The 17675-nt window shown below is 51.7% G+C and overlaps 1 protein-coding gene and 1 long non-coding RNA gene across 12 annotated transcripts; one reads left to right on the top strand and one right to left on the bottom strand.

Annotated features, from left to right (window-relative positions):
* Window positions 1-963: 963 nt before the first annotated feature.
* LOC126072025 (uncharacterized) lies at window positions 964-2756 on the bottom strand. Its single transcript, XR_007516445.1, has 3 exons — window positions 2575-2756; window positions 2046-2083; window positions 964-1954 (listed from the first exon to the last, which is right to left on the bottom strand). It is a non-coding gene; the product is annotated as an uncharacterized LOC126072025 (long non-coding RNA).
* A 303-nt stretch (window positions 2757-3059) lies between these two features.
* On the top strand, window positions 3060-17671 carry SH2D3A (SH2 domain containing 3A). Of its 11 annotated transcripts, none has more exons than XM_049876599.1 (11): window positions 3060-3139; window positions 6932-7021; window positions 7225-7361; window positions 9096-9445; window positions 9988-10064; window positions 14531-14728; window positions 15128-15243; window positions 15442-15616; window positions 15701-15812; window positions 16324-16550; window positions 17056-17671. In XM_049876599.1, exons 3-11 carry the CDS (start codon window positions 7293-7295, stop codon window positions 17214-17216), a joined length of 1485 nt encoding a protein of 494 aa, XP_049732556.1. In that variant the 5' UTR covers window positions 3060-3139; window positions 6932-7021; window positions 7225-7292; the 3' UTR covers window positions 17217-17671. The 11 variants fall into 11 exon arrangements, with proteins under 11 accessions (XP_049732556.1, XP_049732549.1, XP_049732548.1 ...); XM_049876592.1 differs by having other exon boundaries at window positions 14531-15018; window positions 16365-16550; XM_049876591.1 differs by having other exon boundaries at window positions 14531-15040.
* Window positions 17672-17675: the final 4 nt, after the last annotated feature.

Below are 17675 nucleotides of genomic sequence, written 5' to 3'. Positions count from 1 at the left end.
CTGCCCTATAGGGTCGATATGAGTTGGAACCGACTTGATGGCACCTAACAACAACCATGTTTTTTCGAAAATAATGTGCGGATTATATGGCTTTTTGGCAACCACGCAAAACCCTCCCCCCTCCATGTTATTTTCGTAAGCGTGCTAGACCAATTTTTTTTTTACATGTTACTGACTTCAATTGACAGTAAAAAGACATAATTATACTATGAAATAAACAGATCTAACATAACCTAAGGGTTTCACTTAAGACAATCTCTTAAGTTTTTCGCATTCAACTGTTGAGCTAATGTGCTGTAATTATTAGCTTAAATTAATAGAAACACACAATTTCAATTGTTTATTTTCTGATTACCGGGGGACTACCAAACTCGATCCATGACTTGTTGACCATGGCTTATACCTTTGTTATACAATTCTGATCAAAAGTAACATTTTCACACTATTTTTGTACACATAAGCAGGAGATTAAAGAAAATAAACAGAACAGTACGGTTTACCTGTTACATGGGAGGACAAATGAATAAGGCCAAAATTCACTTCTGGAAATGTCAGGAGGCATGTGCAGTTACTTAATTCCATCATTTCCGTGTGTTATATGCGTGGGCGCGTTATTTGTGACAAAACATGGTACTGGCCCAAAGGTTGATGGTTCGAACCCACCCAGTGACACTGTGAAAGAAAGGTCTGGCAATCTGCTTGCGTAAAGCTCACAGCCAAGAAAACCCTACAGAGTATTTCTACTCTGTCACATGGGGTCTCCATGAGTCAGAATTGACCGAACAGCAATGAGTTTGGTTTTTTTTTTATTGTCGTTGTTCACTATTGGACCCCGAGTGCCTGGCACATATATGTGCTCCATAAAAAATTTGTTTATGAATTAATGAATGCCATATTTGCTGTACTTCTGACATTTAGGCTAAGTCCATCTATATACCACCATCGCCATGGCCACCACCCATATCGAAGCCACCATCATCTCTCTCCTTACAGACTGCAATAGCATCGTCCTTTAATGCATTCCTTTAGCTAACATCGACTGTCTTCATAGCCCTTATCGCTAGCTGAAATCTTCTTGTTTCTCTACGTGATCTCTCCTCCCACCCCATCTAGGCTCCATCTCACACAGCGCCCTTTGGATTTTTAACTCTTATAACCACTAGGGGGCGCTAGAACCCTGCACTGGACATGCCCCTGCCCTCGGCTGGTATCAAAAACTGAAAGTAAGACAGCCTTCTCCGACCCTCCTGAGCCTGGAGACCCTTCCACATTATTTGGGGAAAGCCCAGCCTGGAAGTTCCCAGCTTTACCATTCGAAAAACCAAACACGTTGCTCTCCAGTCGATTCTGCCTCTTGTCAATCCCACGTGTTACAGAGTAAACCTGTTCCATAAAATTTTCTTGATTGTAATCTTTTATGAAAGCAGATCTCCAGGCCTTTCTTCTGCAGTGCCTCCGAGTGGGCTTGAACTCCCAACCTTTATTTAGTTTAGTAGCCAAGAGCAAACCGTTTGCACCACCCAAGGACCTGAAACCCATTTAAGTCCCTCTTTTCTACTCAAAGCTGCTCCCAGAAGAGAATTCGGGGAATACGGTGCTGTGAGCAGATCCTAACCCACATGAACACCTAAAAAATAAAAATAAATTGTCATCCAGTCGATTCGGACTCATAGCGACCCTATAGGACAGCGTAGAACTGCCCCATAGCGTTTCCAAGGCTGTAAATTTTTGCTTAAGCAGAGTGCCACATCTTTCCCCCACAGAGCAGCTGGTGGGTTCAACCGCTACCTTTCGGTTAGCAGCTGTGCACTTTACCACTGTCCCGCCAGGGCTCCTTACACGAACACCTACAGAAACCAAAACTTTTCATCCGCATCCTTGGCTCTCAACGCCTCCATTTCCTCATCTGTGAAACGGATGACAGTAACCTTCGCTGCATAGAACCATCGTGGGGCTGTGAAGATGAAAATGAGGCAGTAAGATTTGCACTCTAGGGCTCCAGGTTCAAATCCCACCTCGACCACTCACAAGCCGGGTCAACTTACACAAACGGCTTCGCTTCTCCGTGCCTCAGTTTCTGCATCTGGAAAATGGGGGTGATGAAATAGTACCTACCTCAGAGGGTGGCTGGGAAAGTGCAATGCAATGAGGCAAATCAAGCGAGAGGCACAGCCCTGGCATACAGTAAGCGCTCAATAAATGTTAGCTGCGGCTACTGGGTGTTTTTTTTTTTTTTTTTTTTTTTTTTTTGCGGCTACTGCTTCCAAGGCTGTTGTCGTTATTATTGCTATTCCTTAATAAGCGTGGCAGAGCACCCTTATCTCTTGTCCCCGCCTTTCTCATGCCTGTCTCTAGGCATCAGGATGGAAGCCCCCTCCCACCTGGGAAACCACCCGAATGCTGCCCCCCACGCCCTCCCGGCAAAGCGCAGCCAAACCCACCGTGTTGTAGCGGTGGGGAGGGGAGGGAACGGGAAGCGATGTCGTGTTTTCTCGCTTTTCTCTCCACAGAACCCTACGCGCAACTGGGGCTCTCTTCCCGGAAACCCAGCTAGGAGGCCCGGGGGAAGCCCACCTGTCTCTGCGTCTCAGCCTGTCGGGGCCGCCCCGCCCCACTCGGAACTCTGGGGGGCGGAGTTAGAGACCTCCCCACCTCGACAAGGCCCAAGGGTGCTTAGGGTCCGCTTGGATGGGAACGAAGGGAGGCGCCGGGCTCCAAGGCGAGAGGCAGTGGGGCTGAAGTTCGTCCTGCTTTTCCTAAAGTAAGGGCGGATTGACTTGGGACTGGGAGAGGGGCGGTGCAATGAGTGGGCGGGGCCAGTGCGGAGGGGGGCCGGGCGACGCTCTAAGGGGCGGGGCCCACTGGAAGGACGGGCCAAGCAGAGTTCTCCAAGGGGGCGGGGCAGGGGCGTGGTTAGTTGCTGAGAAACGTTCTAAGGGGGCGGAGCTGGAACGAGGGGCGGGGTAAGAGCCTGGGAGGCCAGGGGGCGGGGCGTGGAGAGGCGGGGCCAGGTGACTGGGCTCAGCTCCCGTCGGGTGCGGCCAGGGGAAGCTGGGCCTGGCTGGGGCGGGGAGGGTGGGGCCAGGAGTCGCAGAACCTCAGGCCCCAGCCTCGAGAGAGCCCCGCGAGTCCAGCCCAGGTGAGCAGGGGAGCCCCAGACCCGTCCAGGACCAAGGGATTACTGGGGAGGGGCGTCTTCACTTTCCAAGTGGGGCCACTGGCTCGGAAGCAGGATGTGAATATCTGTCTCCGCGCATTCGCGAGTGGAGAAGAGGTCGCCGAGTGCGTGGTGGGTCCCTGAGCTGCACGCGTTGTCGTGTACCTGGATGCACCTGGGCGCACCTGGACGTGCCCGTCTCCGTGTGTGTCCTGTGCAGCAGCAAAAATCTCTCTGGTTCCACTTTTCCATTTTTTTTAGGCCACAAATCAGGTCGTGTCCCTCCCTCCTTCCAGGAAGCCCTGGTTAAATTGGTCCACCACTGCTTGCATGGTCTTGCCCCTGCCGGCCACCTCCCTCCTGACCTCACTGCCCCTCCCCTTCTGTTCCTGGCTCCTTCCTCACCTTTCAGCTGCACTGACCCTCTCAAGGATTTTAAACGTCAAGAGCAAGCTCATTCTTTGCATTTCCTGTACCCTCCACCTGGGCTGCCCTCTCTCCAAATCTTTGTGTAACCGCCTCCTTCTCTTACCGAGGACTCCGCTCCAGTGGCACCTCGTGGGGGTGGCCTTCCTGAACACCCTGTTTAAAGTAGCCTGTCGCGTCCCTCCTTACCAAAAAAAAAAAAAAAACCTGTTGCCAGGGAGTCGATTCCAACTCATGGCGATCCGTTACGCATTACAAAGTAGAACTACTCCATAGGGTCCTCTTGGTTGTCATCTTATAAAAGCAGATTGCCAGGCCTTTCTCCCAAGGACCACAGGGTGGGTTCGAACCACCAACTGTTTGTGCCACCCAAGAATCACACCTCCCTGTTTAATCCTTCGTTGATTACCCTTAGAAATTCTTTTCTCCATTCTTTGTGTGCTGGTTTGATGTCTGACTCGTCCACCAAAAGGTAAGGTTGGGGGAGGGCAGGGCCTTTGTCTCCTTCCTCACTGTGTCTCCAAGGTCTAGAACAGAGCCTGGCACACAATAAGGGCTCAACCAATCACGGTTTGTCCAATGTTGAGTAGGAGACCCCATGTCTGTCTATGTCCTTGTTGTCTGCAAGTAGGTGGCCATCCCCCTGCACCTGTGCCGACATGTGTATCCTCTGACACAACACCGGCATGAAAACCCCCCTCTCCCTCTTCCCCGTGGAGTCCCTGGGTGGTGCAAATGGTTAAGAGCTCAGCTACTAATCAAAAGGTTGGATGTTTGAGTCCACCCAGAGGCACCTCAGAAGAAAGGCCTGGCAATCTACTTCCAAAAACTCAGCCATGGAAAACCCTATGGAGCACAGTTCTACTCTGACACACATGGGGTCACCATGAGGCGGAATCAACTCAACAGCATCTGGTCTGATCTCTAGTCTCTTCCTCATGCTTCCCCTCCCCCATCCCAGATCCAGCCCCTTTCCTCTCTCCCCTGCCCAAATATTCAGAAATTATCCCAAAGGACCCAGAGGCAGGCGGCTGGCTGAGCTGGCCTTTGGCTGACCTGTGCTCAATCTGAGCTCTCCAAATGTCCAACAACCTTGGCAGTGACCCACTTCTGTCTCCCCAGTAAGCAAGGTATGGGTCAGAGGGACCAGGGATTAGGCGACTCTATGACTGAGGAGGCCAGGCCCAGCTGACAAACAGGAGGTGTACAGGTATCCAGGAGACACACCTGGTGCTCAGGTATGCAGTGCCTGGAGCCAACTCCCTGCCCAGTGCCCCACCCCTAAAGTCACAGAGGGCTGGTCTGGGAACTTCGTGGCCCTGCCAGGCCCTCAGCCAGGCTGACTCAGGAGGCAGGAATCCCTCTCTATTTCCCTGCAGACCCTGGAAGACCTTTGGGGGTTGGGGCAAGCAGACCCCTTCTTTCCTGCCATCCTCAGGCCTGTGTGATTACAGAATGTTTGACACCTAAATTTGATCATCGTAATAACAAAATATATCTGTTCCAAAATATAAGAAGAATGCTCAGATGTAAAATTGTTGTTTGCTGACATTTCTCCAGAATGTGACCCTTGAAGGTCCTTAAAGATGGTGTCACATTCGAAAGCAATGTACAAGTAAGATTTTCTCATATCCTAAGAATCCCCAAGTGTGCACATAGCTTGCTGAGAAGCCATGGACATTTGTAAGTTAAATTCACACAATCTGGAATGTTCTTTCACCCAGAAAGCCACTGGGATCGCTCCCTCAAAATCCTTCCAGTCTTTACTCAATGAAAATTTCCTCAGCCATCTTATCAAAAATGTGAACCACACCACGCAAACCTTCATATCCCATCCCTGGAGGTTTGGTTTCCTGGTTTGGGTGGTTTAGTTTTAATACTTAGCACACTCTGACCGACTCAAAAAAAAAAAAAAGAAATCCAGTTCCTGTAGCGTCTATTCTGATTCATGACGACCTCATGTGTGTGTGAGCAGAGCTGTGCTCTATAGGATTTTCAATGATTGTGACCTTTCAGAAGCAGATCGCCAGGCCTTTCTTCCAAGACACCTCTGGGTGGGCTAGAACCATCAACCTTTCGGTTGGTAGCTGAGTGCTTAACCATCTGCACCCCTCAGGGACCCCTTGACCTACTCCAGCATGTGTTTGTTTTCTTCATTGCTGTCACTCTTGCCCCCAGAACATCAGCTGTTCACTGCTGGGCCCCAGTTCCTGGTGCAGCACCTGGCACACTGTTGATGCCCTATAAATATTGATTGAGTGCAGTAGTTAATTACATTTCTATGAAATGCGGCATTAAGCCATCTTCTCTGATGTTTTCCTTCATGAAAATTGCATTGCATTTCAAAGCAATGCGTAGGTTAGGTCTTCTGGCTTTGCAAGAATCCCAGTGAATGCATGACTGCTTCCAAGATATCCCAGCCTATTCTAAGTTAGACAACGCACTGCTGTGGAGTCAATTCTGACTCAGAGCGACCCTATACGACAGAGAAGAACAGCCCCCTAGGGTGCCCAAGGCTGTAAATCTACAGAAGCAGACTGCCACATCTTTCTCCTGCAGAGCGCCTGGTGGGTTCAAACCACCGACTTTTTGGTTAGTAGCCAAGTGCTTTAACCACAGTGCCACCAGAGCTCAAATTAAACCAGTTACTCATAAAACAACAAAAAAAAAAAACACATTGCTGTCAAGTAGATTCCAACCATGATGATCTAATATGTTACAGAGTAGAACTGCCCCCTAGATTTTCTAGGCTGTAATCGTTACAGAAGCAGATTGCCAGGTCTTTCCTCCACGGTAGTGCTGGGTAGGTTCAAACTGCCAACCTTTAGATTAGCAGGTGAGCACAAACCATTTGTGCCCCCCTCAGGGACCTCAGTTTACTCATAGTCATATATATATCCAAAACCCATTGCTGTCGAGTCAGTTCTGACTCATAGCAACCCCACAGGTCAGAGAAGAACTGCCCTATAGGGTTTTCAAGGAGCACCTGGTGGATTTGAACTGCCAGCCTGTTGGTTAGCAACCAAACACTTAACCACTACACCACCAGGGCCCATATATATATAGTTGTATATCGTTTTTTGAGTTTTTTACATATATATATATATATTTGTTATTAGTTGCCATCAAGTTGAGTCCGATTCATGATGACCATATATATAACAGAACAAAATGCTGCCCTATCTGCCCCTTCATGATTCTGGCGTGTTTCAGTCCATCATTGTGCGTCCCAGCTTGGAGGCTTATCTTCCAGTGCTGTATCAGATATATTCTGTTGTGATCCCTAAGGTTTTCATTGACTGACTTTCAGAAGTAGATTGCCAGGCCTTTCTTCCTACTCTGTTTTAGTCTGGAAGCTCTGCTGAAACCAGTTCACCACGGGTGATCCTGCTGGTATTTGAAATACCAATGGCACAGCGTCCAACATCATAGTAACACGTAAGCTACCACAGTAGGACAAACTGGCAAGTGGGTGGTAGGGATATATGTATTTGTATATGTGTGTGTATAAATATATATATATGTATATTTGGCATTTTAAGGTTTGCTAGGATACGGGCTGCAGTGTCCAAAACTAAGGGGAACATGGAAGGGCCAACACAGACACTCAGGAAGCTAGAGTCATTATTCCCATTTTACAGATGTGGAAGACTGAAGCCTATTAAAGATACGAAGCTCAGCCCTGGCACCCTCTGCACCCAAGAGTTCCATGCAGGTGCCACAGGATGGAGAGGACCTTGCCAGCCAACCCTGGTACCACGGCCCCCTGTCCCGCCAGGTACCACCTCCTGCAGGGCCTCAGCAGCGTCTGTGGGGGCCCTCCCCCACCCTTGGCATGCTGGGGACTCCTAAGTCCTGGGCCAGGGGTTTAGGGCCAAGGTCTGTTGGAAGGCGTGGCTAGGGGGCTGGAGACCTGAAGCTTGGTTGGCTTGGCCTGTCACTCCTTATATTTAAATTGTTACTTTCTTTGGGATGGTGTGAGGATGGTGATGGAGATCGAAACCAAGCCAAACGTCCCCCAGAACCACTCCTCAGCCCCTCCTGTCTCTCCCTCTGGGCCCCAGGCACTTGTGGCTGGCAGGATCCCATCGCTCTCCTGGCATGATTAGGGTTAGGATCCACCCTCCACTGGTATGACCTCCACTGATTGGTTGTATTACACTAGATTGCATTGTGGAAAGTAATTACATTGCATTACATTATATGAAGTGATTACATTACACCCGCAGGTATAAAAAACCAAAAACCAACCCCAGTGCCGTCAAGTCGATTCCGACTCATAGCGACCCTATACGACAGAGTAGAACTACCCCATAGAGTTCCCAAGGAGCGCCTGGCAGATTCAGACTGCCGACCCTTTGGTTAGCAGCTGTAGCACTTAACCACTATGCCACCAGGGTTCCCTCCACAGGTATAGAAGTAAGGATTCCAACACCTATTTGGGGGGGACACAATTCAATCCATAATACAAGGATCGTTGTTGTTGTTAGGTGCCGTCGAGTCGGTTCTGACTCATAAAGACCCTATATACAACAGAATGAAACACTGCCTGGTCCTGCGCCATCCTCACAATTGTTGTTATGCTTGACCTCATTGTTGCAGCCACTGTGTCAATCCATCTCGTTGAGGGTCTTCCTCTTTTTTGCTGACCCTGTACTCTACCAAGCATGATGTCCTTTTCTAGGGACCAAGCCCTCCAGATAACATGTCCAAAGTATGTGAGATGTAGCCTTGCCATGCTTGCTTCTCAGGAGCATTCTGGTTGTACAAGGATTAAGTAAGTTAATGTGTTGAACCCTTAAAGCAGTGTCTGGAACACAGTAAGAGCTATAGATGTGTCCACTGCACTTATTATCCAGCCCCCCTGTCCAGTTCTGCTTTGCCTATCTCTGGTGTCCTGGCCCCCCTGCCCCTGTTTTGATGCCAGCCACCACTGCTGGCATAAGAGTGCTCAAAAAACAAGGGATTTAGAGCCAGAATAGGGTGTTCTATAGGGTTTTCAATGGCTGATTTTTCAGAAGTAGATCACCAGGCCTTTCTTCCAAGGCACTTCTGGGTGGACTTGAACCTTCTACCTTTCCGTTAGCAGCAGGAAGTGTTAATGATTTGCATCACCCAGGGACCCCCCAAGATAGCACCAGCACAGTCCCCGGTGCTTGAGGAGTGGGGATCCAAAACTCTGCCCCAGAAATCAGTCAGGACCCAAGTCCTTTCTAATTTGTGGCTCCACCACCCCGCAGGATGTCTGTCTTGCTGATACAGTACGTCCTCCAAAACTTTCTCTCCCATCCCATTGGGCAGAACTCATCACATGACCCTAACTGCAAGGGAGCCTGGGAACTGTAGTCCAGTTGTGTGCCCATGAGAAAACGGGAAATGGTTTGGTGAAAAACGACTCAGTCTCTGCCACAGAAGTTTAATTGGGGTGGTTTTGGGTCTTGGGTGGGGGGCCACCATTCAATGCTTGTCTGGGCCCACTCCTAAACGCCCCATCCCCTGTCTCCCATACTAGAAGGCCGAGGCTCTCCTTCAGCAAGATGGTGACTTCCTGGTTCGTGCTTCTGGGTCCCGCGGGGGCCACCCCGTGCTCACCTGCCGCTGGCGAGGCTCTGTCCTTCACTTCGAGGTGCTACGTGTGGCGCTGCGGCCCCGGCCAGGCCGGCCCCCGGCCCTCTTCCAGCTGGAGGACGAGCGCTTCCCCAGCCTGCCGGCCCTGGTCCGCAGCTACGTGACCGGTCAGCGCCCACTCTCCCAGGCTACAGGGGCCGTGGCCTCCCGGCCTGTGACCCGCCAGGGGCCTCTACCGCGCAGCTTTAGCGAGGACGCCCTTACAGACAGCCCAGCTTGGAGAGAGCCACTCAGGTACTCAAGACAGTACTCAGTCACCCCAGGGGTTTTCAACCTGGGCACCATCAACGTTTAACCAACCAATTACCATTGAGCACATTAGGACTTATGGGGACCTCATGTGTATGCTCCGTCCCTAGGGTTTTCAATGACTGATTTCTCAAAAGCAGGTTGCCAGGCCTTTCTTCCAAGACACCTCTGTGCGGACTCTCAAACCTTTCTGCTAGCAGCTGAGCATGTCAGAGGTTTGCACCACCCAGGAACGTCTATCAATATTTGAAGACCGATAATTTCCTGTTATGGGGGGCCATGCAGTGCACCGCAGGGTGTTTAGCAACATCTCCAGGCTCTAACTACTAGATACCAGTAGCAAACACACACACCACAGTTGTGACAACTACAAAAGGCTCCAGACATTGTCAAGTGTCCCCTGGGGAGCAGAATCACCCTGGTTGAGAGCCTCTGGTTTAGAAGGAATGGATGCAGGGTTTTCTGGCCTGTGGTGGGACTTCCCCATTTCAGCTGGGGCTACAGTTCTCCTCCATCTCTGCCTCCAGGACTAGAAAGTGGAGCGACAGTCAGCCAGCAGGTCTGGAGCATACGGGGCAGTCAAGAGAGGACCATTCTGGACCAGGTGAGGATCTACCAAAGTGGCTTTGGGCAGGTGATTTAACCTGTTGGGGCCTCATATTTTTCCTCTGGAAAATGAGAACAATCATGCTCTCAAAGTTGTCACGAGGACTTTAAAAGCTCAGACTCACAGCAGTCCTATAGGACAGAGTATAACTGCCCCATAAGGTTTTCAAGGCTGTAGTCTTCACAGAAGCAGACTGCCTCATCTTTCTCCGAAGGCAGGGCTGGTGGGCTCAAACCACCAGCCTTCGGTTTACCAGCCGAGCTTTTAACCGCTGCACCACCAGGGCTCCTTGGGGACTTTGTAGGGGCTTAAAAATACGTGTTTACAATTATTCCAAGAACTCATTCATGTTCTAACCCCAGCTGGCCTCTCTAACCACAACTCCTGCCGTATATCTCCTTGCTCCAGTCATATAGGCTTCCTTTCCATTGCTGGAACCTTCCAAGTTTGTGCCTGCCTCAGGGCCTTTGCACTTGCTGTCCCCTCTGTTGGAAAGTCCATTGCCCTCATCTTTTTCAGACCAGCTGCTTCTCATCTGAAATAATACACAAACTCCAGGGAAAAGGCTGTCTTTAACCTAGCGGAAAAAGGATATACATAGGGTGAAGCTGCTGAGCTTCCGTGCCCCCAGGGGACAGGTTTACCCTCCCAAGAGCAGATGTTTGCTCTCTCCACCCAGGAATCTCCTTTGAGCCTCCATCTTCCAAGGCCTTTTCTTGGTCTTACCACGCAGCCATGGTAGATGACATCATGCCTCCTGAGACTTAGTCATCATCAGGCCGCAGGTGGTCCCTCTTGGTCTGGCCACCCCCACTCATTGGCCTCAGGTATGGCTGGCTCACAGGAACCGGAATGAAAAAACAAATTGTTTACTGCAAAGCGGTTACACACTTTGCATCATCCAACATGAGTTTTTCAGTGCAACTGCCCTGACCAACCTAGCTAAAGAAGAACCCTCTCCTTTCCCATCCCGTCCCCCCATTCAACATGAGCCACCATGTGTGCTGGGCACTGAACTAAGTGCTGGGATGCATCAGTGAACAAGAAAGATGAAGACCCCTGCTCAAGTTGAGCCAACATCCTGTTAGCAGAAGACGGATTATACACATCAGAAATAAGTATACTTTGTTGTTGCAATCAAGTCAATCCTGATCCATGGCAACCCCGTGTTTTACAGAGTAGAACTAATCCATAAGGTTTTCTTGGCTGTAATCTTAACAAAAACAGATTGCCAGGTCTTCTCTTCCACAGTACCACTGGGTGGGCTTGAACCGCTAACCTTTAGGTTAACAGTTGGGTGCAAACCATTTGTGCTGCCTAGGGGCCTTATCACACATACCAACTCATAGCTATGAGTTGATTCAAACTGCAGACCTTTTATTTAGCAGCCATAGCTCTTAACCACTGCGCTACCAGGGTCTCCATGAGCCGGAATCGACCTGACGGCAGAGTTTGGATTTTTTTTTGGTTGGGGGCCTTATGTATGCTTGTTGCTGTGCTGCGTTGATTCCAATTCATGGCGACCCCACACGTGCAGAGTAGAACAATGCTCCATAGGGTTTTCAAGCCTGTGACCTTTCAGAAGCAGATCGCCAGGCTTTTCTTCTGAGGAGGGTTCCGACCACCAACCTTTTGGCTGGTAGCTGAGCACTTAACCTCAATGAGAAAGATTTGAAGGAGATAAGGGGGCAAATGATGTAGCTAACTGGGGGTGAGAGTGACCCAGGCAGAAGGGACAGCCAGTGCAAAGGCCCTGAGGCCTGAACAAGGGTTTGAACTGTTCACTCAACCCAAGGAGAGTGAAGCTGAAGCAGTGGGAGTAAAGGGAGGAGAGAGCTCCCAGGACTCAGATTGCAAGAGATTTTTTGGCCACTGTGAGGACCCTTACTTAGAGTGGGTTGGAAACCTTGGCCAGTTTTGAGCCCCTAGTTGTTATTAGGGCCCTTGGTGGTGCAGTGGTTAAGCATTTGGCTGCTAACCAAAAGGTCACCAGAATCCACCCATCACTTCTTGGAAACCATATGGGGCAGTTCGACTCTGTCCTATAGGGTCTCTATGAGTTGGACTTGATGGTAACAGGTTTGGTTTTTTGTTTTTTGTTTTTTTTGGTTTAGTTGTTAGGTGCCATGGAGTCAATTCTGACTCACAGCAGACCCATGTGACAGAGTAGAACTGCCTCACGGGGTTTTCTCGGCTGTAATCTTTAGGAGAGCAGGTTGGCAGATCTTTCTTCTGCAGAGCCGCTAGGTGGGTGTGAACCACCAACCTTTCACTCAGCAGCCAAGCCCTGAACCACTGCACCACCAGGGTTTCTTTGAGCCCCTGGAACATGGCCTATTTAAATGCTCATAAATACAGAGTCTCCCAAAAGTCTTGGAGCAGTTTTCGGCTTTAATAACCCCAAAAGTAAACATGCCACAAACTTAGGACAGACATCATAAGCAAGTTATATATGCTTTGTTGTTGCCGTCGAGTTGATTCCGACTCTTGGTGATCCCATGTATTACAGAGTACAACTGCCCCGTAGGGTTTTCTTGGCTATAATCTTTACGGAAGCAGAACACCAGGCTTCTCTTCCACGGTACATAAACTTTAACATAAAGTTTATCATCTTAACCATCTTTCAGCATACAATTCAGCGGCATTAGAACCTTCAGAATGTTCTGTAGCCATCACCACTATCCATTTCCCAAACAGAGTTCTGTGCTCATTAAACATTACCCCCTCTCCACTCCTCAGAGCCTCTGGTCTACTTTCCATCCCCATGAATTTGCTTGTTTTAAGTATTAGTGGAATCCTACAATATTTGTCCTTTCGTGGCTAACTTATGTCACTCAGCATAATGCCCTCAAGGTTCATCCATGTCGTAGTATGTATCAGAACTTCATTCCTTTTTTCTGGCTGAATAATATTCCATTGCATGAATGGACAACCACCTTGTGTTCAACCATTCGTCTGTTGATGGACGCTTGGGTTTTTGCCACCTTTTGGCTGTTGTGAATAATGCTGCAGTGAACACTGGTGTACAAGGATCTGAGTCCCTGCTTTCAGTTCTTTGGGGTATATAGCTAACAGTGGGATTGCTGAGTCATGTAGTAATTCCATGTTAACTTTTTGAGGAACCGCCAAACTATTTTCCACGGCAGCTGCCTGTTTTTATATTCCTAGCAACTGTGTATGAGGGTTCCAATTTCTTCATATCCTCGCCAACACTTGTTAATTTCCTTTTTTTTTTTTAATAGTAGGGTATCTCATGGTGGGTTTTATTTGCACTTCCCTAATGACTAATTCGGGTCTGGGTTTTGTGCCAATGGGACCCTTTGGCTTCAAGCTGTCAGGGCTAGCCCTTATGTAGTTTTGGGAATCTTGAATAATACTTTTTTTTTTTTTAAATTTTACTATGCCTGACAAAACATATGCCATCTCAACAATTTTGTCACGTACAATTCAGTGACACTGATGACATTCTTCAAGTTGTACACCGAATCTTGCTATCTTTTCAAATCATTCCATTAACCTAAAGTCACTGCCCCATTAGCAAAAACACCCTCTTTCCCCCTCCCTTCCCCCCCGGTGGCCACTAATGATCTTTGGTTTCCATATATTTCCTTACTTCGTATAAGTGAGGTCATACAGTATCTGTCCTTTTGAGACTGACGTCTTTCACTCAACATGATGTTTTCACGGTTCATCCAGGCTGTGGCGTGCATCAGGACTGCATTTCTCTTTATGGCTGAGTCGTATTCCGTTGTCTGTAGAGACCACGTTGTGTTTATCCATTCATCTGTTGGTGGGCATTTCAGTTGTTTCCACCTTTTGGCTCTTGTGAAAAGTGCTGCAGTGAACACTGGTGTACAGGTTTCTGTTCGCGTTCCTGCCTTCCCTTCTTCTGGGTATATACCTAGGAGTGGGATTGCTGGGTCATATGGTAGTTCTCGTGGTGCGGTGGCTAAGAGCCATGGCTGCTAAACAAAAGGTCGACAGTTCGAATCCACCAGCCACTCTTTGGAAACCCTATAGGGCAGTTCTGCTCTGTCCTATAGAGTCGCTGTGAGTCAGAATTGACTTGATGGCAACGGGTTTGGTTTTTTTTTTTAGTTTATGGTCGCTCTGTGTTCAACATTTTGAGGAGCCAACAAACTCTTTCCCACAGAGGCTGTACCATTTCTGAGTAGTATGTTTTTAATTTTGTTCGATCAGTGCTTGCCATTTTCAATCAGCAGGACAAAAACAAAGAATTCAGATTTAAAATGTATTCTTCAAAATTCACGTAAGCATCAAAAAAAGTTAAATCGTGTCCCAGCTCTTCGTAAATGTGTAGCATTTATACCAGTGAAGTTGTTCATGTCTGAATTTGCACTACACTGCGAGTGAACCAGGCAGATGGTAGCCAATTAATCCCTCGCCCTCTACCCTGCTGTCTTCTCTGTGTACCCCATCACCCCCTCTTGTATGACCCCTAGGAGCCTTGGCCTTGCCCCGATCTGCTCTGCCTCGGACAGGCAGTGACCCCTTGCTGTTGAAGACCCAGACTCCCCTGGGGGCTGTTGCTGACAGCCTCAGGGCCTCCGATGGGCAGCTTCATGCCAAGGCACCCACCAAGCCCCCCCGGACACCCTCCCTGGTGCCGCCTGAGGCCTCCGGACGCCCCCCAACATACTGTGAGCTGGTGCCCCGTGTGCCCAGTGCACAGGGAGCGCCCCCTGGCCAAGGCTGCCCAGAGCCAGAGACCCCATGGTGGGAGGCCCATGAGGAGGAGGAGGATGAGGAAGACAGAACTTTCCAGAGACCCCAGGCCCAGGTCTCTTTCTGCCACCCTGATACCCCATCTCGCCTGCTGGGCCCCAAGAACCGGCCTCTGGAACCCGGGGTCCTGCACACTCTCCGGGGCCTGTTCCTAGAGCACCATCCTAGGAGCACTGCCCTCCACCTGCTGTTGGTGGACTGCCAGGTCAGTCACCTGCTGGTGACAGGTAAGGTCGCTTCAGCCCCAATGGCACCTCACACCCATATACTCATTCTGCTTACGGGAGCTCCCTGCCTTTCCCCCCCATCCCCAGGCCACAGGCCTCCTGGGAGTGACCAGGGCTCAGAAGAGAGCCATGGGAGTCACCTCTGGCCTGGAGCTGCTTACACTTCCCCAAGGGCATCGCTTGAGGTTGGAACTGCTGGAGAGGTGAGCCGGCTGCCTGGAACCTTCGATGAGGGGGAAAGGGGGCGCTGCTTCTTCCCTCTCCAAGGGTCTCCAAATCTCTCCCCCTTCATCGCCCCCCAGGGAGGAGGTGAGAAGGGCAATGCGACCTCTGATCCCCTCTCGTCCCCATATTACAAACCTCCCCAACTAACCCCAGACCCTTGCCCTCCGCCTCCATAGGCAAGAGGCGCTGGCGCTGGCCGGGGCGCTGGCCGTGCTGGGATGCGCGGGGCCGCTGGAGGAGCGCGCGGCCGCGCTGAGGGGCCTGGTGGAGCTGGCGCTGGCGCTGCGGCCAGGGGCCGCAGGGGACCTGCCGGGGCTGGCCGCGGTCATGGGCGCCCTGCTCATGCCCCAGGTGCTGGGGGAGAAGGGCTGGGGAGGCGGCCGTGCAGGTGACGGGGGAGAGGAGGCAAGCTCTGTTCTCATCCCGCGCACTCAGGTGTCCCGGTTGGAGCGCACATGGCGCCAGCTCCGGCGAAGCTACACGGAAGCGGCGCTGGCCTTCGAACAGGAGCTGAAGCCGCTGATGCGGGCGCTGGACGAGAGCACCGGTGAGTGAGGGTTCGCTGTGTGGTGTCGCCTGGACCTCCAGACCTACTCCATTCGCACCCAACCTAGTCCCAGGCCCCGCCCCTAATTCTGTCCTAGGCTTCGCCCCCTGCCCTAGGCTCTGCCTTTAACCCTCTGGGCTAGGCACCACCCTCATCGTCGCTCCGTGCCCCGCCTCCTGCCTGTCATAGACCCGGCCCCTGTCCCAAGGCCCGCCCCCCGTATTTCTGTCCTAGGCACCGCCCCGTACCCTAGGCTCTGCCCTTAAACCAGCTCCCTCTCCAGTACTAAGTTCCACTCTCTACTTCTGCCCCAAACCCCGCCCGTTGCTTCTTCACAGGCCCTACTGCTTTGTCTGTTCTAAACCCTGTACCCTGTCCTAGGCCCGCCCTTTACCTAGACCTTGTCCCACCCTACGTGTGCCCTCCAGTCCCCGCCCCATCTGTCCTAGGTACCCTCCTCGGCCCCATACCCCGCCCCTGTTCTGCCTTAGGCTCCGCCCCCTCCGTCCAGGCCCCGCCCACTGGCCCAGCCCAGCCCCTCCAACTCTGCAGGACCCTGCCAGCCCGGCGAGGTGGCGCTGCCGCACGTAGCACCCGTGGTACGTCTGCTGGAGGGTGAGGAACTGCCGGGGCAGCCAGACGAGAGCTGTGAGCAGCTGCTGCGCACCCTGAGCGGGGCGCGTCGCATGGCCAGGGACGCGCCCAAGTTCCGTGAGGTGGCAGCCCAGCGCCTGCGAGGTGAGCGCCCCCTCCCTGTCGGAGGGCCCTGACTCCAGGAACACCCCTGCCTGCTCCAACTGGATGCCCCACCCCAGTCCGGCCAGGGAACTGCAAGTCCTGCCACGCCTACCAGAGCCACACCTCTCTCCTATCCTGGGGCAGCCCCACCTCCAGGGGCCCCCACGTGGGGCATTCCCGTCTTCAGTGAGGACCTTAGCACTCGTACTTTCCCCCAACCCGACCGGAGAGGCACCTCAGAGCAGCCAGGGCGGCCCCACCCCAGGACAGGTGGGGCCCCCAAAGTCTCTTCCCTGGGCAGCCTGCCCCCACCAGCTCCTCAGCCCCATCCCCCCCCACTGAGACCCAGGAGCCCCCTTCCCGCTAACTCCGCCCAGTCGCTTTGCACCGGGGCCAGAGTCCCTCTGGGCCCCTCCTGGGTCAAAGTCCTCAGGAGAAGGGCAGGTGCAGGAAGGGTGAGGCGGGTGCCCGGCCCCGCCCCCAGCCCGCCTGGTCCCTCCCTCAGGATTCCAGCTGAACCCTGAGCTGAAGGAGGCACTGACCACCAGCTTCCTGCGGAGGCTGCTCTGGGGGAGCCGGGGAGCGCAGGCACCACAGGCCCAGCGCCTCGAGAAGTTCCAGCGCGTCCTTAGCACCCTGTCGCAGCGCCTAGAGCCCGACGACTGAGAGCGTGATCATGTTCTTCCCACCCTGCACGGTGCTATGCATACCAAGGAAGTGGCCCCAGAACCCTCACTCAGTCACAGACTGTGGGGATCCGCCTCCTTCACATAATGGGTGTGGGGGGCAGGCTTGCAAGAGCCTATCCTGCCCCCTAAAATGCACATGGATCCTGGGGGGCAGCCTCTTTCCCTGCAGTACAAGATCCAGGTGTCTGCAGGCTCTGGACATGCCTGCCCCCTCCACATATATACCCCCCACAGCTGGGACACCCAAGAAGGCACCAGCAGCCCACCAATGGTGGACCCGTGGCTTTTGGTAAGAGAACCTAGGGAGGCAGCAGCAGCAGCCAAAGTTCAAATGTGACTCTGCCTCTTTAAATGCTGTGTGACTTCTTGTAGATGGCTTGCCCTCTCTGTGCCTGCCTGCAACATTAAAGTGAGACCGTGTGCTTTCTAGGATTGT

Source organism: Elephas maximus, chromosome 3, assembly GCF_024166365.1.
Source record: "Elephas maximus indicus isolate mEleMax1 chromosome 3, mEleMax1 primary haplotype, whole genome shotgun sequence".
NCBI lineage: Eukaryota > Metazoa > Chordata > Mammalia > Proboscidea > Elephantidae > Elephas > Elephas maximus.
The sequence above is the reverse complement of the archived record's forward strand: the minus strand, read 5'-3'. Positions and strand labels throughout refer to the sequence as shown.